At 33.1% G+C, this 27,742-nt stretch overlaps 1 protein-coding gene across 1 annotated transcript; it reads right to left on the bottom strand.

The window, feature by feature from the left end:
* Window positions 1-1,094: 1,094 nt before the first annotated feature.
* Window positions 1,095-14,489, bottom strand: LOC128552657 (uncharacterized). The gene is made up of 4 exons (XM_053533700.1): window positions 14,401-14,489; window positions 3,675-3,935; window positions 3,237-3,396; window positions 1,095-2,533 (listed from the first exon to the last, which is right to left on the bottom strand). The coding sequence occupies exons 1-4, from the start codon at window positions 14,401-14,403 to the stop codon at window positions 2,451-2,453; spliced, it is 507 nt and encodes a 168-aa protein (XP_053389675.1). The 5' UTR covers window positions 14,404-14,489; the 3' UTR covers window positions 1,095-2,450.
* Between the last annotated feature and the right edge of the window lie 13,253 nt (window positions 14,490-27,742).

Here is a 27,742-nt window from a genome sequence, read left to right as displayed (position 1 = left end):
GTGAATTCGTGAAGTGGAAATCGTGAATTCATGAAGTTGAAATCGTGAAATCGTGAATTCGTGAAGTGGAAATCGTGAATTCGTGAAGTTGAAATCGTGAAATCGTGAATTCATGAAGTGGAAATCGTGAAATCGTGAATTCGTGAAGTGGAAATCGTGAATTCGTGAAGTTGAAATCGTGAATTCGTGAAGTGGAAATCGTGAATTCGTGAAGTGGAAATCGTGAATTCATGAAGTTGAAATCGTGAAATCGTGAATTCGTGAAGTGGAAATCGTGAATTCGTGAAGTTGAAATCGTGAATTCATGAAGTGGAAATCGTGAAATCGTGAATTCGTGAAGTGGAAATCGTGAATTCATGAAGTGGAAATCGTGAATTCATGAAGTTGAAATCGTGAAATCGTGAATTCGTGAAGTGGAAATCGTGAATTCGTGAAGTTGAAATCGTGAATTCATGAAGTGGAAATCGTGAAATCGTGAATTCGTGAAGTGGAAATCGTGAATTCATGAAGTGGAAATCGTGAAATCGTGAATTCGTGAAGTGGAAATCGTGAATTCGTGAAGTGGAAATCGTGAATTCATGAAGCTGAAATCGTGAAATCGTGAATTCGTGAAGTGGAAATCGTGAATTCATGAAGTGGAAATCGTGAATTCATGAAGTTGAAATCGTGAAATCGTGAATTCGTGAAGTGGAAATCGTGAATTCGTGAAGTTGAAATCGTGAAATAGTGAAGTGGAAATCGTGAATTCATGAAGTGGAAATCGTGAAATCGTGAATTCAAGAAGTGGAAATCGTGAATTCAGGAAGCAGAAATCGTGAAATCGTGAATTCATGAAGTGGAAATCGTGAAATCAAGAAATCGTGAAATCATGAAATCGTGAAATCAAGAAATCGTGAAGTTTTTTCGTGAAATCGTGAATTCGTGAAATCGTGAATTCATGAAGTGGAAATCGTGAAATCGTGAATTCATGAAGTGGAAATCGTGAAATCAGGAAGCAGAAATCGTGAAATAATGAAGTTGAAATGTCACCACGGGTCTTTCGTAGAAAACTCAACTACTGTATGAATTGAATATAGGGTATTTATTTACAAAATACCGGAAAACAAAGTTACATTAAAGTGTAAGAAAAATAAGAGTTATCTATATCCAGGCGATAAGAAACCGCCGCCACACACTACAAACACAATTAGAAGGTTACTAACACTAAAAATACATATATCCAAAGACATATTTGTATAATACAAGCGACAAGAAACTAGAGCTAAACAAAAACCGACAATAATGTTGAACGTCTACAGGAACCTAAGATATGAAGGAGGTTGGGGAAGGTGGAGGCTGTTAAGAGAAAATATACATGAACTGATCCTTTCCGCATCCAAAACAAGAATGATTTCCTAGACGGCGATTGGTTTAATCGCATCACGTGACTAGGGATCTCGATTCTCATTAACTCTAATTAATTATCTAACCACGATGCTACCTTCTATTGCATGCGTCATAAACTTAATTGAATCATTAAACATAGAAACTTTAATAGAAAATACAAATGGAAAACAAATACATAAATCCTTTTACCGTATATAAGTATATATAAAATTTATTTATGTCTCATTATTTCCCTAAAGGAAAGCTTGTGTATCACTTTGTATAGAAAACTCAACTACTGATGAATTGAATATAGGGTATTTATTTACAAAATACCGGAAAACAAAGTTACATTAAAGTGTACGAAAATAGGAGTTATCTATATCCAGGCGATAAGAAACCACCACACAGCACCCTGGATGGTACACAAGCTAGCCGTACGGGGAAATTCTCATTGGCTTTAATTAATTATCTAACCACGATGCTACATTCTATTGCATGCGTCATACACTTAATTGAATCATAAAACACAGAAACTTTAATAGAAAATACAAATGGAAAACAAATACATAAATCCTTTTATATAAGTATATATAAAATTTATATATGTTAAAGATCCTATTTTTTACCAATTGATGAAAAGCACGGTCTGTTGTAAGTAGAAATTCTGACCAACTTTATTGGGTAATGGGTTTTCGACGCAGGTATAATCTCAAACAAAGAAATTTCTTTATGATTTTATTACACAATTGTTTTAGTTAAGAAGTAGTAATATGACGAATTTCTTTCAACAATACACATACAAGATCTCTAAAAATCATTTGATGCGGATATGAAGTAGCTCGTTTTTTATAAACTCCCAAACTTTGCGGACCTATTTTCATTATTGTGGTTGATCTTTCGCTAACGCTATGCAAATTAATGTTTTGTATCTATGTAATTCTTATGTAAGGAAAAAGAAAAAACACCTAAATACTTTAAGCTAATAAAATAATGTGAGTATATCTACATATTTTTATATCGTAAAAATGTTCATTATACATTATTCAGAAACCACAAATTGTCCGCGCATTTAGAAGATGTTTCTATTCGTCACCATCGTCCACACAGGCAGTAATTGTCACAGGTGCCCGTTCGTAGAATTCTTCAATTTCTATAACGCCATCAGCTGAATGAGAAAGTAAACATTATAACTATTATGGCTTAATAAGACCAATGAACCTTACTGCAGATATTTTTCTCGACAGGACTTGATTGGAATGGTTGATCACTACAGATATATGTTTAATCATAAATACGGAGTATCAGTTTAGTTAAAACTAGACATGTTTCACGTGATGGTTCAGTCACTAATGACTGATTTGTAACCTTAATTCATGGAAATATGTCTTGCACGGTGTATATCATAAGAGCAAGCTATCCCGTTGCATTCACAGTTGTTTTAGGTATATCACTTAACTTGCAGAAATATAAAATATAAAGTATGCTTTTAACCAAAGGTACTGACAAGTAGACTATATCGCTGGTACATAAGCAAGATATAGCTAATGAATAGCATGTAATTTGGTCCAGTTATTTCACGATACATTGTTGCAGCGTGCATCAAACGCATGAAAAATTTCAAATCAGACTACATTGTATTTGTATATTTATATATTATTTAAAAAGACAGTTCATGATGTTGAAAAAGATTCAGTTTGTTTAAAAATCAGCATGTTCTAGCTTTCTTTGTGAATATTGTACAATTCATAGAGATAATAATTTTTGTAATCACAATCAACCTTTAATATAGAGGAGACGGATTTGCAACACCTGTAAACAGGACTATTCGATGGTAAAATTTATATTAAACAAATAATGCTTAAACGTACCAGTTGGGTAATCTAGGTCATCGAATAGAGCATCAGTCATTTCGTTTTGCCCGAATACATCGTAGAATTCCTCTTTAGTTATTTCCTCGTTACGGTCGTCGTCATATGTCTTGAAATTACATGGATCAGTTTGTAGTGTGACGTTGTAATGGTGCTCTTGCTGAGAATTTAAATATACAAAATGAAACTTATTTGTTAATACTAATTATTCAATAGCATCTTAAATATATGATATAAACGTACAACAATGTTTCAAAAAGTATCAACATACTTTATAATAAAGCGTAGTCAATAACATTCATTAATGCGCATGTGAATGATCGCTAATGATCAATTAGTCTTAATTTTCAATTCAAACAGTACATAAGCAATGCTAATGGGCTAATGAAAGTACACGAAAAAATAAAGTTGAAGTAGAGTATCTTTAAACTTTTTTACTGATTCAACACTCCTTTTTTTGAAATGCCATGTGGCACCAATTCCAATATTCCAATTTCCTGAGGGATCGATACTTCCTGTCACTGAGCTTTCCCATTTATCTCCCTTGTGTGTCCAACTTCCTTCTAGCGTTGGTTGTCCATTCTTTACACTCACGTTTGCGCTAACCGTCCTGCGAGAATGTCGTCTACGTCTTCCCCACCAAGCGTCCGTGGAAAGACAACACACGAGTAACATAACAGAGACGAATATTGCCACCCTCTGAAATAGAACATCATCAGTTGAGTAAGTCGTATTAGAATGAAAAAGATGACATTTAATTGTTTCTTTTACTACAGCTGCGCCACTGAGCGCTGCTTGAATATAGAACCAACATTAAAGGCATATGAGTCTTTAAAAAGCGTTGTATTTTAAAGGCGCTTTATTAACAGTTGTTCAGCATGGGCTTTGGGATGTAAACAACATTGGACATAATTAAATAACTGTATCACAATATAAAATTTAAACATTTAAAGCGACTAACCAACACATTGTGATCTGTGATTTTTTTAAAAAAAATAAATATCATCGAAAGGCAAAATGCCGCCACGGTTTTATATATTTATATGAAACTTAATGGTTGATAAGTTCCTTGTTTCCAAAATAACGGGAATATTCGAGTTTTCGAAGTTTTTCTCCTTAACTTTTATAAACCGTTGCAACGCTTTATAAATGTAAACGTTGATAAATATAGAACGAGAAGCGACAGTATTTTTAGACATTATCATCACATGGGCAGCAAACCAAAACTGCGCATGGCAAAATGCGGCGTAATGAGGCGGAGTGCTGTATAATGTATGGGGGAATTGGGCATAATGTATATATATCTTAAATATTGATATTTATAATGGAAGGAAAAAGATTATATAGCACTAAATGATACATTTATAGCCTAAAAATCAGGCAACGATATATTCAAAACTATTTCTGACTGCCCTCTTTATATATTAGGCCCGTTATTACCCTTTTTAGGACAATTTTTTTCTTTCATGCATCAATTAATTTGCATCAATTCGGTAAAGGAAACGTCAATGTTTTTCTTATATTTAGACATTTGTATTTCTGTATTCTTCCCCTTTATTTTTTTCAGTAATAATTATGTTATGAAAGAATACAAAGATCGAGATCAATTAAAAACTCAATATCAATTTTATTGTAAGTATTGAGTCAAATGCCATTTACTAACCTTATATTTTCAAATGGTATCGCGGTTCCAACTTTTATTAACAAAATCGTTAATTACATTTGATCAAATCAAAATTATATCGCAATCCATGATGTTTATTAATCAAGAGAGGGGACAGTAACATGCTACTACTGTGTATATCACACCTGTCTACTTTAGACAACTACCATATAATGTCATAGTTTAGTTTAATAGTTTATTTAAGAAATAATAAGTTTCCAAACGTGGTTTATCGTAGAATAACCCGAGTTTTTGAGTTCTTATGCGTAAGAATATATTACGAAGGCCGTAGGCATGAGTGATATATTGTTTCGTATAAGAACGAAAAACTCGGGTTATTCTACGATAAATCACACTTGGGAACTTATTATTTCGATTCTAACACGTCATACTAGTATCAGCAGTGTTAGAAAAAATGGTAACTACTTTTCACGACCGTGCTACGCACCTGGATCGGATGATGTCATTGCACGCGAGTGGTTTATCGCAGAATAACCCGAGATAGATTTTGCTCTACATGTATGTAGGTTATTTGCTGGTCGTGTTAGAATTATGTTTTATCCATGCATATAAACATAGTACAAAACATTTAATAAATACATCAATAAAAATAAAAAACATGGCCAATCTGTTATAGATTTATAGGAGACTATCATTACATAACTTAAAAATACTAATTAAAAAAAAGGTTGTTCAGTGTTACTGTCAGAGTATATTACTAACTTATTCATATCTACAAATGTCTAATTGTATATTTCATCCACAATTAAAGTTAAACATGCAATATATAAATATTGACATTGCTTATTAACATAGTATATTGCACTTAAATCTACTGTCGTTTTCAATAGATAGATAGATAGATAGATAGATAGATAAATACATACATAAATACATACATACATAATACAATGACATATGAATATCTTAGACAATTTAGGATGTTTAAAAATTAGATTAGCATTTTAATCCATACATAAAATAATGAAGATTAAGATACTGAAAAGAGAAAAACTGTGGCACTACTGCGCGTAATAAGAAATGTTCTAAAATATCGTTTATCAACCCTGATCAGATCAGAGGTCAGCTGATTAGCAATGATTATATACATTTAACTACAAACATAAAAGAATCCTACATTTGAATAAAATGCAGTTTGGTAAATGTTAATGATATAGAGTATCAAAACGTGTAAGAAGTATATTATAGCAAGTTTTCATGTATTTTCATGATTCCATGTATACATCGTTTTGTTTGTTTGGGAAAGTCACCAAGTGTATATTATCTCTATATATATTGCGGGAGTGTTTCTATAAGTAAACACTACCTTGGTGTAAAATCATAAGTGTTTTGAGGTCACTCCTTGAGTACAGCTTTGCCATTGAACAGAGAATCAAACAGCCAGAAGATGGAGATTTGAGACTTGTCCTTAACTCAGTTTTATAACCTTTGACGTACTACTTTATTTCATGTGATATTTACAAATACAAGGGGCGGATCCCTGACTTTGCTAAAGAGGGGGATGCGGAATTTATAGGGGGTCCAGGGGCATATACCCTCTGAACATTTTCGTTCTAACGTATATTTGACATACTTTGAGCATGAATAGTTCACACAATATTATCTTTTAAAGTTTGTAAATGTTTGGGAAAAACAGTATGGCGAAGTTGATAGCTATTTAATTTGACTGTCGTCCGTTCCCAGCACTTCAATGTTTATAGATAGTACTATGACAAATTTTTGAGAGCGAATCGGACCGAAAAGTTTTGCTAAAGTGACTGATATCTAATTTTAGGCTATAAGAAATGATTTTGAGAGGGGGCGACTTTTAAAGGGGCGGCTGGGGGCCACTACTTAGATCCATCATTGACTTCAACGAAATGAAACACAATATAGATTTAAAATTTCGAAACATTTTACATAAATCTCAAAGCTTTTTACCTTTTACGTTAGATTAATAACCTTTCTTTTCTTCCTGATTACTTGCTAAACAGATGAAAATAAAGTCAATTTGTGCTAATATATTAATAAATTCTTAAAGTTTTTAAAGTTAGAATGAATCGAATACAAATGTATGCCAGAGATGTTGGAGTCTTTAGCAACGCAGTGCTAGTAATTGATAATATTTGTAAAATTTCATACATTTTATTGTATTCGTTAGCCGCATTTTCAATTATACACTTTGAGCAGATATTTGTATATATACAGGTTTTATAAACAACAGTAACAAAGTTTATAATAAGATATATAAAATATCATATATAAACAATTGTACGGCAAAAAAGCTTGATCACAGTAATGAAATCAACAGCTACTTGTTTATAAAGAAATCTTCGCTTAGTTCCTTTTCGAGTGCAGATGTAAGGTGCTTTGAAGTGAGGGAATGTCCTGTTTAAATACAGGCTTTTGCATCAACATTTAGGGACCATTGGTCAATTTCAAAAACGTGATATGAATGTACATTGTAATGACTCTTTCTTTTGACTTGTATGACATGTCAAGCTTTTGAGGCTAAATGCATTTTATTCTGAGTTTCTTATACCGTTCTAATGATATATTATGTTAAAATAATGAATTACATTGTTGGTTAATCAGACACATTTCAACAATATATTTTCGGTCAGTAATATTCAAGAATGAAATGTAACCTTGCACAACTTAAATGAAGATGTTATGAAAAAGAGAAATTTAAAATAATATGGACAAGTAATTAATGTCTAGGTTGCTTTATTTTCTATTTTATATTATTACGAAAGCTTTGTGAAAAAATAAAAGAGAACCATTTAAATGGTTAAAGTGTGGTGTTTAGTTTTGCTACTTGCAAAATGTTAGATAGATAATAGAATAACACAAATTATATGAAAACCTCACAAACTTCTTGTCTTATTACAATACGCCGACCATCTTTTTCAAAGATATTTCTTGTTACTAATTAATTTGGCGGTGTAATGGCAAGTTAATTGCCACTTTGTACAAAATATGGTTGAGATATTGATGAAAGTTCATAGAAATAGAAAGAAGTAAGCCTAGTTCCACATAATTTACGGATTTTACGATAGTCACCCTCTGATGTTTATACATAAAGTCAATTTAGAGGTTCTTTGTCGACGGCACCTTGACTATAATTCGACCATTAAAAGCTGGTAAGTCATCATTTGACCAATAATTGTGTCAGTGTGACAACAACAACAACAACTAATAATAATAATGATAATAATGTAGCATTTTGGCAAGTTGCCATTGTAAGTGCATCATTTACGTCGGCTTGCTCAAGATAACGATGCTGCATTATGATTCCATAAATATATTATTTATATTGCAAGTGTTTCTTTCTTCCATTACACTTAGATTTCGACTTCTGAATACAAGTTCCTTTTTTGTTAGTACTTTTTGTTCAGTCTGACAACTAGAGCTCAAAAATAATTATGATCAGAAGTTGCGCATTAATTATCTAAGTATAACGGACCCTTTTGTATATATTGAAGTGGTCGGTTGTGTATTGGATAACGTATCGGATTTTAGCAAAAACATGATTACATTTGTGGTGTGGCTACTTATTTGTTTTTCTAAATTTGGTTAAAAGATACATTAAAGAGCTGCCAGACAGCTCTGCAGTTACCCAGACATGTTAATATTTGTCAGTAAATAGTTATGCATATTTTATCAATAGCATTTCTGTACGATTTAATGAACGCAATAAGTAAAAGTTAAGAAAAGCTTTATTTTCGTATACAATTATAGTCTAGCATTTTTTACTTTTCAACACACAGATTTACAAAACATAAAAAGGTTTTAACAAAACATATTTTATAGATATACACTCAACAAAAATATATATGGGTAAAGAAATATAAAAAATATAAGGATGTAGTTCAGTATTTAGATTTTGACTTATTTGACATTTAAATCACTTCTGTTGTGTGTCTATAAATAAATATTAAAAAGGCAGTATAGACACTTTTACAATGGGGTTGGTTGCTACGTAGTTTTAGTGGATGTTTTGATTTCCATGCGCATGTGCTCTTTCCGTGTGACTAAAAGACCACTGAACAATAAGAAAACTTACATAAAATCATCATTATATTACGAATTGTTTTGCCACGATAAAGACGATTTTAATGAAACAATTTATTATACAGAATGCTTTGTGTTATTAATCATATCTTACCTGACAAGCCGGCGTTATTCTTATCTTATTTTCGTCAGAAAAGAACAAGCATTCCCTAGTCTTTTTCCACACTCACAAATATAAAACTTGTTCCTTACATTTAAAATATCATAATCCCTTTCATTTTTTCTGTAAAAGGTGTTTTTTCTTCAGACCTCAAATAGTTGTTGTACATGTATATATGTTTCTCCGACTTGAATGACATCTATTATGAATTCTGATGTGTAATAATAAATTACCACTGCAGGACAAAAAAAATGTTTGTAAATCTTTGCACATCCGCAACTGCCTTGTTCAAAAATTAGATACTTTAACTGATGCGCATTATAACTGATAATTAAGGATTCATTATGAACAGGTAATAAACTATTTTTCAGCAATATAAAAAGAAAAACGTATAACTGTTCTCATACTTCACATTATGCTTGTTTGTAAGGAAACTGGAAACAAAACTAATTAGTTAAGGGGGAATGGTACTTTGTCAAAATTTAAGATTTGCTGATTGTCTTATATACCAAAATAATCTTGAAGATATTTCCAATTGATATCATCATCTTTTAGAGCAATAAACATGCGTATGACGTTACCATGACGTCGCAAACATGACCCGTTTTCGCGCTTTTTACGTCCGTTAATGGTAGCACTAAAATAGTATAAAACTCGATACTACAAGCGTATTGTTGGCGTCAATGCATTAGATTATATATCAAACGACAGAATAAAGCAATTTCTTAGTGATTATTAACATGAACAGGTATTTTCTATCTGAATTTTCGAAGGAGGTGCGAAAACAGACATTTGGTTGTTTAAAAAAATTCAGGAAGAAAATCGCTTCTGATCCATTTTGCAAAACATTGGCCCGTGGAATTTTTGCCAAATTTTTGTATGTGAAAATTCATTATGTTGTTAATATCTATGCCAAAATAGAAAAAGTTCACCGAAGCGTTTTTGTAGTAAAACCGTTTGAACTTGATACTGCAGCGTCGTTTAAAAGACATGTAATCGTTATGTAACGTTACATGTGTTTATTTTAAATGGCTTGTAATAATTCTACCTGGAAACCTATAAACAAGCAGTTATGAGACATGAATTAAATATTTCAATCTAATCGTAAAAATATTACACATTTTATAACATGCAGTATTTCAAAATATTTTCATTGAAAAGTGCGTATCTTTTAAGTTACTAGAAGTTCTTGATGTTCATTTCAATAGCCACTTCATGAACCTTTTTCAAACTCGGAGAAAAGCAAAAAAGAAGAATCGTCGATTATGCATATTTGGTAATGTATTTGACAATGGTTGCAAAATATGCGGAAAAAGACTTTACTGAAGCCCGCCCGCTTAGCTCAATAGGTAAGAGCGTTGGTCTACGGATCTTGGGGTCGCTAGTTCGATCCTCGGACGGGGCGTATGTTCTCCGTGACTATTTGATGAACGACACTGTGTCTGATATCATTAGTCCTCCACCTCTGATTCATGTGGGGAAGTTGGCAGTTACTTGCGGAGAAACAGGTTTGTACTGGTACAGAATCCAGGAAAACTGGTTAGGTTAACAGCCCGCCGTTATATGACTGAGAAATTGTTGAAAAAAAAGCGTTAACTCAAAACAAAGACTTTACTGGAAAAAACCTATTTTCCGAAACTAAGTATGGTCTATATAGTGTACTACATTTTAAAATGTAAAATCTAAAATGCTATGGCATTTTACGGAACCCCTATTTAATAAACGTTACAGCTGCATTAGGTAAGCATGGGATAATTAAAATACAAACATTTCCGCACAGTTTTATCCGAATGTGAATTTCGTTTAAATTGTATTAATGATACAATTAAAGGCAGATTTATAGAATTTAAGTAAGTACTACAGTAATAAGACTGTTAAAAAAGTTGATTAATTTTCTGAATCAAGTTTTTACGCTCGTTTCAACAGTATGGCGGGTAGTTTCCTTAAACATTGTTCCTGGGAACGACCAGTACTAAACCCCTAACCTATGACACAACCTACCGAGTGATCTCACATAAAGAGCCATGTTCGGTAGCGGGGCTCGAACTTACAGTCCTCCATCAGTGAGATATCTCAGTGAATCAGACCACGTAGGCAGTCCTAAAAGTTGACAGTTTAATATATACGCTATTTTTCTTTTGCAAGCAGTACAACGGAATTTTAAAATTCGAATGTTACGTATGAATTTTAAGATTCCGCCGTGTACTGTTTGCAAAGATTACACGTCAAAACATTTACATAAATGGTTACCGTTCTACCCGTTTTAACATATGTTATTTGAGCCGCGCCATGAAGAAACCAACATAGTGGCTTTGCGACTAGCTTTGATCCAGACCAGCTTGCGCAGTCTTGTCAGGATCTATGTAGTTCGCTTTTAAAGCCTATTGCAATTTAAGAAACCGTTAGCGAACAGCATGGATCCTGACCAGACTGCAAAGCCACCGTATGTTGGTTTTCACAAGGCGCGGCTCATTTCATTTAAATATTTCTGTTATTTGTTATTTGTTGCACAGGACGGGGAAAAAGCCTGAATAGAAACGACTAAATTATGAATTTTAAACATGCCATCACGTACAGGTTCCCCTTCCGTTTACATGACGACATAACGATATAGAATGGTGAATGTTCGTCCAGATGCCGTTTGTTTCGCGGCTTGTTTCACAATATTGTCTTTCCTAAAATTCAATAAAAAATATATTAAAGTTTGCAATGTTGGTCCAAATAGAAACTAGCAGTATACACTAGAGAACGGTCACTCAAAAGATGCTAAATCGTTCCCGATCCTGGATTATGTACTGAGCTTTTATTTTACACGTATTATAGAAAGAATAAGTTTGAATAGAATGGCTGTATAATAAGTCTTAATAAATTAAGAATGCTTATATTTTTAATAAAAAAATAGCCAATGAGCGGCAGTAAGCTTGTCTACCTGCCTGACATAACTGAAATACTGAAAGGGCCGTAAACAGGATTCTATCAATCAAAACAAACAATAATATGAATTCATTTGGAATTTCCATATAAGCCGACAATCTCGCATGTTATGCGCCCTTTTCCGAGGTCACCGTACGCGCTACTGATAATTTCCTGACAAGTCAACACGATGCTGGTACAAATCTATACTTTAGGTTGTGTTTCTGTAATAAGAATGTATATAACAGCCGTACTTAATCGGTATCTGTTTGTCTCCCTTGGCTATATTTTTGCATGAAAACAAAAATGGGATAATCTCGTAAATATTAGTACTAAAGAAATATTATCAATAAATCTATCTATAAATATAAATTTGCCATCAAAATATTATGTTTGTTTCAAAACAACTTATTACATAAAATAAATACACATACAAAAATAATATATATGCAAATTTAACACACCCGTGTGAGTGATAATTATCTATGACTGCTATATAAATATAATAATTTTCTAAAAGTTAGAGTGAAAAAGAGCAATATTTTTATTGAGTTTTCTGTCAATTATTTATGTTAATTTCGTTTTGAAAATTATATTATTATTGACCCCTTTAGCCATTGGATATGCTATGGTATTCACTGGAAGAGGTCAATATTGTCCTCCTCCGTTGAATATCACATCATATCTGATGGCTTAACAGTCAATAACTGTTTTATTATTTGGGTTCAAGTTTATAAATAAGTAACAAATATTGTTGCAATATATGTAATGTTTGAAAGTAACAATAACTGTGTGAAAACTTATCAAAGTTTACACGAAAACAATTAAATATGGTCAACTTCACAGATGCCAAAAAATTGGAGCAATTCTGTAAAAGCTATGGAGCCCGATATTCGTGCTCAATTGCATAAAGAGGCATGCAATTCTGGACTGATGTACAAACATATTATAGAGGACGATGACTCTACAGCAACGAAATAAACATAGGAGAAAGTTAATTCTGACATTGTAAAATTTTCAGATCCAGCACATACAAAACGGATCGTAGGAAATAAACTTGAAAAGATTAGTCGAGCCTGTCCATCATTAACCGAAAAAGTGAAATCATCATTCATTAAACAATTCACATACGCTGTCAATCAAAACAAACAAAAAGGAGAAGCTGAATTAATACAGGCGCTAGAAAGCATCGTTCCACATATGTATGGAGAGCACCATCTTTGCAGCCACTGGTGTAAAAAATATAGGCTAATAATGTAAATATTCACGTGCTTACGTCATGTCTTAAGCGACGTTGTTTATTGCGTCACAATACTCTAATTTAAACGGTTGTACTAGAAAAACGCTACGGTGAACTTTTTTCTATTTTGGCACAGCCATTAACAACATAATGAATTTTTACATACAAAAATTTGGCAAAAATTCCACGGGCCATTCTTTGACAAAATGGACCAGAAGCGATTTTTTTCCTGAATTTTCTTAAACAACCAAAAGTCTGTTTTCGCACCTCCTTCGAAAATTCGGATAGAAAATACCTTTTCATGTTAATGATCACTAAGAAATTGCTTTATTCTGTCGTTTGATATATAATCTAATGCATTGACGCCAACAATACGTTTGTAGTATCGAGTTTTATACCATTTTAGTGCTACCATTAACGGACGTAAAAAGCGCGAAAACGGGTGATGTTTGCGACGTCATGGTAACGTCATACGCATGTTTATTGCTCTAAAAGATGATGATACAAATTTGAAATATCTTCAAGTTTATTTTGATATATACGACTATTAGCAAATCTTAAATTTTGACAAGGTACCATTCCCCCTTAAATAACTATAATGTAACCTTTTCTTTCTTTCCTGTGTACAAAATTACGTGCGCTGGCACGTTTATAAAAACAAGTTTGACCATCAAAGTTCTAAACAACTCGCCTGTTGTTGAAGACAAAGAGTATTTGTCTTGTTACACTTTAGGTTAATTTTGATGCCACGGATTCTTAGTGATTTATGAAATTGATATAAGAAATTCATGATTGTGATTCATAAAACGGTTGATTTCCGGTTATCAGAAAGTTTTGTTTTCAACAAATCGTTTTGAAAAACTTAGTCGAACTTAAATCTTTTTGGGGTTTTGCTCATATTCATGTAAGGACATTAAATCCTTCAATGTTTTAGTGTTAAAATTTTTTTTTATAATTCTTTTTTTTTCAGTTCTTAGTATCATTTCCAGTCATACCTCCAAGTAATTTTGACTTAATTTTTAAACAGTTTTGGCTGTCACTTTTTCATGCCTGGCTCTTTAATTATATTGTTAAGTAAAAAAGCAATACAGTTATCAATAATGATCAATTATTTATTAAAAGAAGTTTATGGCAAATATTAAATTATAAGCAAGTTAATGAAAACTTCACTTACCATGTTTGTACTTTTAGACGTCTAATCTGTTAGGAAAAAGCACTGTAGAAAGCTTGTTCAATTGCTAAGAAATGTGCATGGAAGTTTGGGGGGACTCGTATAAATATAGACTGATATAAAAAAAAACTGTGATGAAATTGGTAAACAACATATTTATAACTTTTATCCTTTCGCGACATGTCAGGGTTTTGAGGCTAGGTCATTTCTTTTCTGAGTTTCTTGTACCATTTCTATGATTAAGAATGTCAAACTATGAATGGTGAAACCGAATCGTGCTAAACAGACTCATTTCATACAAATATTTTCTACTGGAATGTTTAGAAATAATATGTAAAAAGCTGTTGAGCTATAATAAAGATTTTTAGCGCAATTAAAACAAAATTGATCATTAATTGATAACTTTATTGCTGTCTTCGTTTAAGGTTTTTGTCTAGTTTTCAGTTATCACAAACATACACTATTTTTATTACTGACTGATACTCTAGTTATCTGCAACTAACAAACATAACAGCTTTCCCGCACGAATTAGAGCTGAGCAACAAATTAAAAGCATTGTTTTACTCAAACTTTAACGAAGAAACATTCACCGGGCACAACGTATAGAACCTTAGTCTACTAGCTTGGAAGTGTTGACCTCTTGTTTAAGAAACGTCAGTCTATTTCATTTACTTACAGTATGACGATTAATGAAAATACAATTGTATTGGAAATTCGACAAGCAAAGTGAGAGTTACACTGATTTTTTATCATGACATTGAGCTATATGCTTTGATGCTTTGACCCGAGGAGCATTCTGCATTTCTGTGTCAGTTTTGCCAGATTTATAATTAGAATAAGCTTTGACATTGCTCTAAACTTTTTGTATCTTAATTTATATTCCCGAAGCCGTAAATAAAACTAAACTGCAGAGAGGATGAAAAACACACTTAAAAGTAGAACTAGACTTGAAGTTACGATCAGACGCAGTTGCAATAGTGATTTTTTTATAGAAGGAAGCTGAAATTATATTATGTAATTTTGCAAATGAATTTCATTGGATACACAAAAGTGAACAAACATTTTCGATTAAAAAGATATACTTTTCCGGGTAAGCACTCAAATGATAAGTTATGTCGTGTGCTTTTCGCACAACGTAAAAGTCTGATAAGATGTCACCTACACCACAAATGGTTATTTACGTAATATTATACAGTTGTGTATTTTCAAATTTATGGATTAAAGTTAGTTTATTAAATATATTTTAGGAAAATTATTTATTTGCAAAACTCGGTGAAAGGCTACTGGCATAATATAAGTTTTTTCCAAGTACCACTGTATGTGCATCACAAAATATCTAACAAACCAACAGGATTTTCAAATATTACGAGCAATCTATTGAGCACACAATTAGCATATGTATGTTTCAAACATTTAAATTCAGATTCAGTACACAAATTATTTCATTGAAAATTAACATATGGTTAATTCTAAATGCCAAAAATAAGTTGAATCTGAAACTGAATCTGAATAATTTGATTAAACGCCTATTTTTATACAATGATATATTCAATGGCGTTTTACATAATGATAATAATAATTGTTATAACAATATTAATAATGGCAATAATGATAATAATAATAATAATAATAATAATAACAGCATTATTGTAACAAACAGTCATGACCGCACCCCTCCCCATGAGGTCATTTTACCCCTATTGCGAATACCAGTGCTTAAAGCATCACATGATACGCTTGTAAGTTATACAACAAAAAATATATGTTGAGACCTTTTATGACCGTTCACCCCATAGAGCAACATAACTAGACTGACGCTAAACGTAAATTATGAAATGAATCATTGTATACTGTGAAATAGATATACATGCCAGAAGCAGCCTTCTAATTTCAATGAATCATAAACGTCCAGAAGGTATCTACATTTTATACTGGGACTTCAACTAGCGAAAATCATATTCCTTATTTGTAAGCCGCAAAATAGGATTAAATTACGTCCAGCACTTCAAACATCTTGTGTCAATAATACTAGGCGTATAAAAGTTTAGTATTGATCAGGTTTCGAAACAAAATCCTACCCAGCTACAATTTAATGTATTTTTTTTTGCGAAAAGTCTTTGAATACTGAAGCATAAATATTACACCAAACATTTTATTTATCACATCTATACGACATATTAGTCCGGTCTTTTTATTCATTATCCCACATATCCTTGCAACATTGTGTTGAGAGTACTATTTCTGTCTCGTTCCAGCGATAAATAATTCAAAAGTTACCATTTTTTAAATCGCCTTTAAAAAGCCTCTGACATTTGATTGCCGTTTCTTTAGTGTCGGGTCGGTATTCTCTGTCTTGAAGACAAAACAGAGAGACAAAGAATTTTGAAACTCTTACTGGGCAATGTGCAAACTCGGACGGGAGCCCCCTCTGTGTTTCAGTAACATATGGGCATAGATACAACTATCCGTCTGTTATCGACACTGAATCAGAAAGATTGTTGGTATATTTGGCCTTACAAAAAGGAACAAAAGAGTTGATTTCTAAACAGTCAGCTATCATACAGTTAATTCTACTGGCTTCCATTACTAGCTATCATCAAATCTAAATAATCTAATCTACTATAATCTTGAATTATCAACATTTTCAGTATTTGTCTGTTACCATTGAAGATGAATGATTTCTTTGATACCCGGCAACATCTCCATTCGACTTATCAAACCATAAAAAACATAAAACTTAAGATTAGAGAAAATGAAACATCGCAAAACACAGTGTTTAAAATAGTACAGGATGTATCATGAACGCGTGATAAACGCATGACCATATTATCATTCAATCATAAAAACAAATGGCAATGTTGTTTACAAGTTCGAAAGGAAATGAGATAACATCAGGGAACCGAAAAGTGCGTTGCTTAACAGCCAATACAAACCTCTCACCGAGACTTCCGGGTTTTTCTTATTTCAGTTCGTTCAGTCCCTATCATATATAACCTCAGATGTTTACAGTCGTCAGGGGCGTACCTGGATGATTTTGAACTGTACGTCGGATGTGAGCAGCATAGCTACGAACAAAGCAGAGATGCTGCGAGTGTGGGGTAGGTAAGGGATGGGGTCTCCATCTCCCCGCGGATTGGGTTTTTGGGGCCTTCCCTTGAAATCTTTTTGGCAAGAGATGCGTTCTCTTGCTTTATTCCAGCATTAATATATTTTGTAACATTTGTACTACATAGTAAAAAAGATAATCATTTAAATCTATAGTTTATCACACCACTCATGCTTACTGGCAGGGATCGTGACAGAGTCTAAAATTGCAGCCCCGGATATTTTATGGAATATGACCGTTTTTCGTATAAAGTCCTATCCTATGCAACTTTACCTTGGAAAGTGTGTGCTTCAATAGCTCGATCGCTCTGGCACGATACTTGGCCAGTACAAGTATTCAATAATAATTTTATCTAAGATTTTAAAATGTTTGATATCTATTTCGCAGATTTTTCCTTGAATTACTTCGCTACAACGATAAATAACAAAATGAATTATGCCAGACTAAGGATGTTAAAAAAAAAATCAGAGTTCTGTGAATTGCTCTATACAATACATGCATTCCAGGACCGTGACAACAACTTTAAATCAACAGTAACAGTAGATATATAGTTATGTTTCAAAATATTTGCGTCACTGAAACACTGTGATTCTATAATATATTTTATTGTGCAACTGCTAAGACCCGCGCAGGCATATTGTGTATCGCACATTGGACATAGCAATGTGTCTGTTAGGGTAACTGTATCTAAACACTTACCAAATCCCAACTGCTACACATGTGGACAAATCGCTTATTCGAACCGTGTGCAAAGCTGTTATTATCATTATTTATTTATTTGTTTATTTGATATCCTCTACATTGTGAAGATTGCACAGGCAATATTCACACATTATGGATATACTAGTTTTTTGTTGCTATCTTTTTTGAAATCTTCGTCAATGTTTAATTTAATGCACGACTTCTGCAACCGCAATTTGACAGGTTTTTGATAAATGTATCTACCCATACATTGAAAATACTTCAAGGTTTCTCGCGCAAAACATAACTTTTTTCCAGCTAACGTAAACAACATCTACTATTGGCAAACGCAAATTCAAACTGCGTAAATTGCTAAATGATATTTCGGTATCCAGATTTGGATATAGATTGATAGATTTAATTGCAACCATTAAAAAGTCTTCAGTATCACGCCAAATGTTATATTTAGCGTAACTTTTATTTTATTCGAAACATTGGCTAATCATCTTGTTCTCCTGCTGCTCTCTTGATTTACCAATAAAACACAGGTCATTTAAAACTTGAACTGCAAACAAAATTTCCAACATGCCCAAATTGAGTACATCGAGGTTTAATGAACATACTTAGTTTTATGTTGGTATGTTTGTAGAAAACGAGCGGCCACCTAGGTAGAACCACCTACCATCCGTAAGCCAGCTGGACGGCTTCCTCACATGATATGCACAATAGAATCTCTTTTTTTTGACAGAGTATCGCAACTTGGAGTTTGTGGCAAAATGATTCCCCTGAAGTGGTGCTCTAAATCTAAAACATCCAATTAGTATACAATGTCATGTGTATTAAATATAGATCATTGACTAGACTGTTTGTACTAGTAATAAATATTTATACATACTGTGTTTAGCTATACATGCATTTTGTCTTATTTTAAACCTATTGCATAGTACTGTTAATTGTATGTATAGGATATAAGACGAAACGACCCAATATGTAAAATACTGGACTGTCCAAGCGCGTCTACGCTGAGGACCGTCCAGTATTTTACATATTGGATCGTTTGAGGCTTATATCTTACTTAAATGTTTTATGACATAACCAATAAAAAAGTACGTATAAACCATTGACGTAAAATATTCATAAATTAATTCAGTTTTATTTATTTTACCGCATTTAATAACAGTTGCTGTATGAATATGAAATACTCTGTAGATCCACATGACTATTTTACGCACGTTTTTCTCAAAATGCACGATTGCGTTTTTCTCGTGTTTCTCGCCTTCGAAATATTGGACTTTCGTTAGCCCGGGATTCTCGTGCTGCTATTAGACCTTTATAACGGACACGGACAATGTAATCGTACTATGTACTATGGTCACTATCTGGGGATTTTCTCAAAACACAAAAATTGTAACCACAGGATTTCGTATTTTTTTTTAAGATATTAATATAATAAAGGTTTTCTAGTAATTATAATTATCAAGGCACAACATATCTTTATAATTCTTGGCAGTGCTGTCGTCTGCTGCGAATAAATCTTGTCCTCAAGGAGAACACAGACGAACACTTTATATTTACATATACATCAGATGAAAAAAATACCATGTTCAGTTTAATCAAACGTCACATACCTGTAATTTTATTTATTGTCATTTGATAAAATACCATTGTTTACTTTTGAAATTTTTGAGAATTATTTTGACAGTCTATCGGCAAGCAACGCGATTACAGCATTTCATCGTAGTGGCAGTAGATACATTTTGAACTAAATTCATTGGATTGTAGCTGTTTTTTTTTGTATAGGTAAAACAATTCTGACCTCAACTCAAATAGACCATTGCTAGGTCTTTTCACTCAAATAAGTATAGTTTATGTCAGAACATTATCTACTAATTTAGATACAGCGACTTTGATCCAAACAGCTCTAATGCAATTGCAAGCTGGTGTTTTTTAACTATGTTATTTCTCATGTTTGGTGATGATAAATGTCATTCTAAACTCTTGACCGAAAACCATTTTTCTATTTTCAGTAACAAACAAGCAGCTACCCCATATATATCCAAGCCTTTCTATATTAGAAAGCTACCTATAAACAAAGTTTTGTCATAACATCTCGTTGTTATTTACTGTAATTAAGCTCAATCAATTTAAGCGAATAAGGATTTCTATAATTGTACTCACACCGACGTCTGTGTCGGTTTTGCTCTTCGCTCTCGGGTCAAAGTTGGCCACCTTCTAAATTTTTCTAGTAACTGCCCTATAATCATTAAACCTCATATTTTGTAATAGTGTTGGTTCATTTTTAAGTCAACCTTCTCAGTGCCTTCTTACTACAATCACTATAATAAAAAAGCAACATTTCTTAAGGACTGATTTTATTAAAGGATAAATTTCTCATATGCTCCAACTCTTTACGCCTGTACAACTGGCAATGGCTTCATCTCGTATCTCAAAAGTGCAAATAGGTAAGTAAGAACAAACAGTAAAACCACATTATTTATTTTATAATAAATAAGCTTCTCAAATAAATAGGTACTATTTCTGTGAAATACTGATGTTTTACCAACCGGAACGGAATATATTGCAAAACTTAACTTTCGTTTTGAACAGGCTCTATATCACAACTCTCGAAAGTGCTGACGTAAAACAGGTAATCTCTGATAATCGATCTTTATAAATGTCAGTTACAGTCATTTGTGATTAGAACTATATTGCACGTTTAACTGAAATAAGGTTCCAAATTGGTACAGAAAGTAGTCTTTTTGTTTTTCTACTTAGAGCCTCCTCGGAAGTATCATTAGCCCTTTCCTCCACTTACTTTACTAGTCAACAAAAATATGTGGATCCAGTGTTTACATGCTGTATTTAGCTGATATTGTTTCTAAGTATCTATTTTCCTCCATCCTCTGACTCTTACACCCTGACTACCAAAACATGAGACAACAAACAAATAAGTTTTATGTTGTTCTAATTTTTAAGTATTGTCCCAAACACCCAGATCCTTCAACCCCCCAAATACACTCCTACACCGACCATCAGTTATCTTTGTAATTTTTTATTCATATTCCTTTCTTTTTTAATTCCTTGTGTATCTTTTAGTTGTTTTAGAGCACCCCATCCTTTCCCAAACAGTTACAAATACGTCAAAGATCACTGTTTATGTATAGCATGCAACTTTACAGGATTAAACTTTACCTCTACACAATTTAAAAGACAATGCGCTGTAATTATAATTATACTTATTACATACTCCTTTCTATTCCCCGTTAAGTTAACACTGGTACCGGAATCGTCAATATTTTTCCATACACTGACGCCTGAATTTCATATCGGGTGCGTGACGTAATTCCGTGTGTGTTGTTGCACTATCTTTTTCTATTTAGTTCAGTTTTGTTAGTCTTATTCAGGCTATTGAACTAATTTATGATACTTACATTATATCTATACGTATAGATGCGTATGTAATAAAAAGGTTCTCCTAAAGTCGAGCAATATTTCCACTGAAGAACTCGTGCATATTTCCCGATACAAAGCTAATAACCTATAAATATTCTCGATACACACTAAGTAAAATAAGTTACCATGATTCCAATAATATGTTTGAGAAAACCCCTCAAATTTGACCGCTGTACAGAGTAAGTTTACATTTACATTTCCATGTCCGTGTCCGTGATAAAGGTCTATTAGCTGTGTAACTCGTGTACTGAATAGGCAATATTATATCATCGAGTGAACTTCGAAAGTACAATTCTCACTCCGGGAGAGGTACGTTCCAACGTAAGTCAAGTCTCAACGATATCGTGTTGCAAAATATCAACGACACACGATACGGTATCTCAACAATAATGTTACTGTGCCGCTCCATATACCTACAACATGACAACAATTTCTTGATTTCAAACAAACATCAGCAACGGACATGGTCAGATAACTTTCCTTGTTACCCATTGATCTCATAGTATACCAACAGTTGATTTATATTTCACCCAATAAGACCATGTATACTACAATTTAAATAAATGGATGTTAGTTTAAAACAATACATAACGCCTATATTTTCCGACAATTGTATGTGTAGATGTGATGAGATGTTTAGTTGTATCAGTAGTGATCTTACAATCATTATTGTGTATGTAATTTAAAAATAAAGCTCGTAGATATTCTTTATAATGTTACGAAGTCAAACAGAATACGTTGCAAACTCTGAACGATGACACAATCATATGTTACCAGCTCTCATCGATGTTTTTGGGAATATTGTTACAGATTTGCAACTAAAATCATAAATAAAGTATCATATATTTCATGTTACCTTTACAGAATTCCAATCTTAAATGTGACTCTTTGTTTGGCACAGTACCAGGTGCCATAATAATGAATAAGGTATAAATGTAGCCTCTCACCTTGACAGTGTATATCAATGAGTCTAGAAAACTAGGTCTTTCGCCGAAGGAAAGTAGTTTTAATAGTCCCTTAAGAAAACTGTTAAAAGTGAACATGCCAAAAAGAATATTTACAGTAAGATATTTGATGTTATGGAAAACGACAACAAAACTGAAGATAGTGGGGAAGAGAGTGGTTGGGGACGGGATTCAGGGTGTATGAGAGATACTTACAATCAGGATAAGATATAAGTAAATGTGAGAAATGTAAAAAATAAACATAAACGTTTACGTGTTCGGGATGAGTAGCACTTGGAGTAGGGCGGGTGCAGGATAGTAAGTGTAAGGAAATGTGAAGTACGTAAAAAAGTGGTGTTGTTTTTCGAGGGGAGGAGCGGGGGTGTAATGAGTGGGAAGTCGGGGGTTTGTGGGGGTAGAGGAACGATTGGTAAGCGTTCGAAGTGGGGGTAGGCGTTAGACGTGTGGATGTAATGGATAACAGTATAAGGAAAAATTATGCGTCTTAGCTAAATTGAGCAGTGCGCCATAAAACTTTTAATCAATCGGTATGAGAGATTTGATGACTATAGAGGAAGTAGATATAGTTAAATTAAAAAACTTGCTGTTAAACTTTAACCAACACTGTTACATTTTAGACCATAGAGATCATGACCTGCGAGGTACCTGGCCCTAAACTGTCGAATGTCTGCCCCTTAACAAGATCAAATCTTACGTGAAGTTTGAGATTGATAGGGAAAGCAGTTAAAATGATAATAAAATTGAGAAGCTTCCCAAAACACTTTTGCCGACACTGTTAAAATATTTGCTTCCAGTGTCCTTGACCTTTAAGGTATGTAATTCTAAATGACCCGATATCTAATCCTTTCCTATACCCTTACGTTAAGTTTGGTGATAATAGGGGCAGTGGTTAAGAAGATATAGTGAAAGTTAAAGATTGCAATAAAACTTGAATGCAACGGCGACACAGACGGCGACCCCAATGCCAACGCCGACGACAGGCCGAGTACAACAGCAATCCTTATTCTTCGAATAATCGAGGTAAAAAGGATAAAAGGGATAAAAAATAGTTGATGGCAGCGCAGTGCCAGGTTATATAAACATTGCAAGCTTAAATATGTGAAACCAATGCAAACAAATATTTATTACAAAACTTAACTTCTAACGTGCAAAGTCTGAACTAAGCAATGGGGTTCCTTAGGTTTTAAATACAGATGCTGATACGGAATGATACAAATAATCAAGCTTCCCCAGTAAAACCTTATCAAGGATGTCTCAATGGCGCATATCAACGTGTTTGGACCATGTCTCCCCTTGCTATGGTCATTTAAGGAAGTTTTACTGTTAAATATGCTTCGCATGTGTCATACTTAAATGCATTTTTCTCCGTATAATGTTTCATTGTGCGTGTTAAGACTTGTCTTATAACCGAAACTTTTACTACATTTATTACACGCATAAGGTCTTGAATCTAGGCGTTTGTCTTTATGCCTTAAATAACAAAGTTTTTCATAAAACTGATGTCCACATATTTCACATGTGTAGTTTTGAATGCTCTGTTTAAACATATCTTTGCAGGGTAAATCTGTTGTTGAAGTGCTTGCTACAAAATTCACATAACATTTTCAAACCTTCATAAATTGACAATGCGTGATGACTTAGGTCGTATACATCTGAAAATGATTTCTTGCGTTTGCAACATTTGGCAATTATTTTGCCATGAACACGTGGATGTCTGTATGAATTTTCCCAATATACAGTTAGATATTTGCGCTTTATACAATGGAATACCTTTTTTATCATCTCTTGCCTAGTAAACTGATTGAAAATTGTTAGTCTCTACACATATCTTGCGTTCAGTGCGTACGTTTTTATCTTCAACAAATGAAATCTCCGTCGGTAACACAGTAAGTGAGAAACAGTAACACTCTTTTATCGATGAGACGTTGCAACAATCTTGTAGAGTTTGTATCAAAATGAAATATGTACATTTATATGCTATAACGAGTGAATATGACAAGATTTTGTAGATTGAAATGTAGATATAGCAAAGCATTTACAAATGACAACATTTAACTGATTGTACATGTATGTAATTGCTCATCAATATATCTAGTTAAATTTTACTTTCGGTTTCAGTTTTAGCAGGTAATATAGAGTAGATTTTTCGCTATTAGTCTTAACAAGTCATACAGATGTTGCAGATTGCACTATGAAATCTGTCTTTCCCGTAAAACCTACCTTTCTTCACAAAACATGTAAATCAGTACACTTTCCTGTGTAAATCAGCTGTGGGGAGAGGTCACGTGATAAAATTGTCGACACGACATCGTTGAGACTTGACTTACGTTGGAACGTACCTCTCTCGGTGATTCTCACGAGTGGCGGAGCGAGCAAAGAAATTTTGTAACATTTAGGAAACAAATACTGGATTTATTTTAATTCATGGCAAGGGTAAAGTGGTTTTGTTCTAGTCTCTATTTAAGCGTGTACAAGGAAACACTTTCTTGGTGTTAAAATTAACAAGGGTATAGCGGATGCGGATAATGTTTCACTGGAAGCTTAGTTGGAATCGGACAGCTGGAGAAAGTTGACTGCTGCAGACATGTGCACTAAATGAGAAAATGGGTTATTTGTTTACCTGCCTGGCAATATACTTTTGTTCAATGACAGTTTTTGCTGAGTTGTACATGAATATGCCTGAAATTCTTCAAATTTAGTGCAAGAAGACTCACAGAACAGACGCTTTCAATATATTATCGGATACATACTGGTAAGTCCAAACTATACTAAATGATATTATTTTCGTTTCTGTTAGCTGGTTAATACACGGCGCATAGCGAGGCTGAAATTAAAAACTAAGGAAAACTTGGTTTCCATAATAAGTTTATTTATGTAACAGAAAGTACTCTTACTTAAGTTATTATCGCAATGGTTGACAGTGCCTGAGGCACCCTAAGGGCAAATATATTTAAAGTTGTCCCAACTGGAGTACTGAAAAATATATTTGATATTTTTCACTTTGAATTGATTAAATATATTTTTCACTTATAACTCAGTATTTCATCCGAAAGCATAAAATAAAATAGGATATACGAGTACGAAATTCAAAAACATTGCGACAAAACTAAGGTTCATGTTAGTGCATGTGTTTAAAACTGGGGCACCTTATTTGCAGATTTGTTTTTTCTTTTCAAATAGGCAGTCTAAACAAATGTGAGTAAATGCTTCGCACTGGCTTCTGACGCAAGAAATGAAGGCAATTTGTTATACGTACGGTGCTATAAACGTTTATATTTTGTAGTACCTTGTGTTTTTTTTTTTGGTGTTTTTTTGTTGTTGTTTTTTTTTCAATACGGATATCGCCAAGGTTTTCGACGGAAAATTTAGGGTATTGGATAATTTTTTTTTGTTTTAAGTATTGATCGTTTTGAATGGTATATTTAGAAATTAGCCCGACATTCCGTAGATAAACCACAATGTGTTTCAACAGTATTTTGCTTTGAAGGTACATTGAATGTTATACTCAAATAAACATGAAATCTGAACATAACGGTAGATAATTCTTATAGTTAATGCTAAGATACCCACAACAAAAATATAATTTGCAGGCGTTTACATGAACATTCAGAAACGTTTAATCATTAGTTTAGTTGTTTTTTCTACCATGTACGGATAAATTCGGAAATGTAGATTGTGACATAATAAAAAATTGACTATGCAATAATTCACTCAACTTTCGTCATTATTACTATTATTTTTGTGACTGAAATAATGTTAAAAAGGTAGTTAAACGTAAAACAACCACTACCGAATCATTATGGTTGATTTGTTTTCAATTAACTGTAGCACTGTAGTTTATCAATAGATAACCGCTTCGTTCAATATAGAGGAATTGGGACTGTATGACTAGTAGTAACTGAAGAAGCTTTCGTGTGTACAGGCCCTCCGTAAGGATTTTAATTTACCCAACATACAAAACTTTTTCACCTATATAAAAATACAGTTCGGCAACAAATGGAGGTTTTAAACGAGGTCGTAGAAATTTAGCGGCGTGCCGTAACCATGGAAACGGCTACTGAAGCTGGTAATCGCAGAAACTAAAAATCTTTCTTTTGTCATATTTCAAAAAGTAATGGTATTAGAAACTTGATTTTTCATATTTTTATTAAGTTATAGATACCTATTGTTTGCAGTGATTATATTCTAAATATCTTATTAAATTTCTTAATTGTCGTCAGCACGTGCATTTTAGTAATTAGCACGTGCATTCAGTTGTGAACCAAGAAGGTGCCTTTTTTAAGCAGAAAATGTTTTTTGGACTTAATTACAACTATGCCTGATTTTTTGGCTTGAAAATTTTGTATAATACGAATGCAATTAAAATTCTAAAAATTTTGAAACGTCAGTTTAACATTATTTTATATATTAATGCTGCGGATTACATGCCATATACGTTATTCATTCGCTTCCTTTTTCAATACACATGGACATTGAAGTTAGGGAATAACTCGTTGAATCTCGGCTTGGAATATTTAACATATATAATATGAAAAAAAAATGTTTATTAAATTAACTGTTGAAAAACACGTGAATAAATTATGTTTTTTATGTAACATTTTCGTTGATATTTTTACTATTACTGTTACGAATTCAAGTGTTTTAGATTTCATATTTCTATCACTTTAGTGATTAATCATATTACCGGACTTCTCTCCATAATTCAGCGGTACAATAATGGGAGTAAACTAGGCCTAGAGTAAAGACTTCCAGTGTGTGTAGAGCGGTTCTACCAAAGTGGTGCTAATGTTCATGTTTATATGGAAACCTGGTGCGTCATGTTATTTGTCAATTGCCAAATATCAGATATCAATGCTAAATGCCAAACACCTTATGCAAAATGTTTTGAAAACAAAATGACACTTATTAAGTACTATGGAAGGCTATGGAAAGCCGGTGTTCCATGCTAATTGCCAAATGCTAAATGACAGTTATTGTAAAATGCTGTTTGCTATATGCTTAATGTCAAATATTGCCTGTGAAATGGTAGTTGTCAAACATTCTAACACGATCCGCAACAGTTGCTATATAAACATATAGCGAAATCTCACATATATGATTCAACGATAAAATATAGCTGTTCCATTCCACCCTACGATTG

Source organism: Mercenaria mercenaria, unplaced genomic scaffold, assembly GCF_021730395.1.
Source record: "Mercenaria mercenaria strain notata unplaced genomic scaffold, MADL_Memer_1 contig_3007, whole genome shotgun sequence".
Taxonomy (NCBI): Eukaryota; Metazoa; Mollusca; class Bivalvia; order Venerida; family Veneridae; genus Mercenaria; species Mercenaria mercenaria.
The sequence above is the reverse complement of the archived record's forward strand: the minus strand, read 5'-3'. Positions and strand labels throughout refer to the sequence as shown.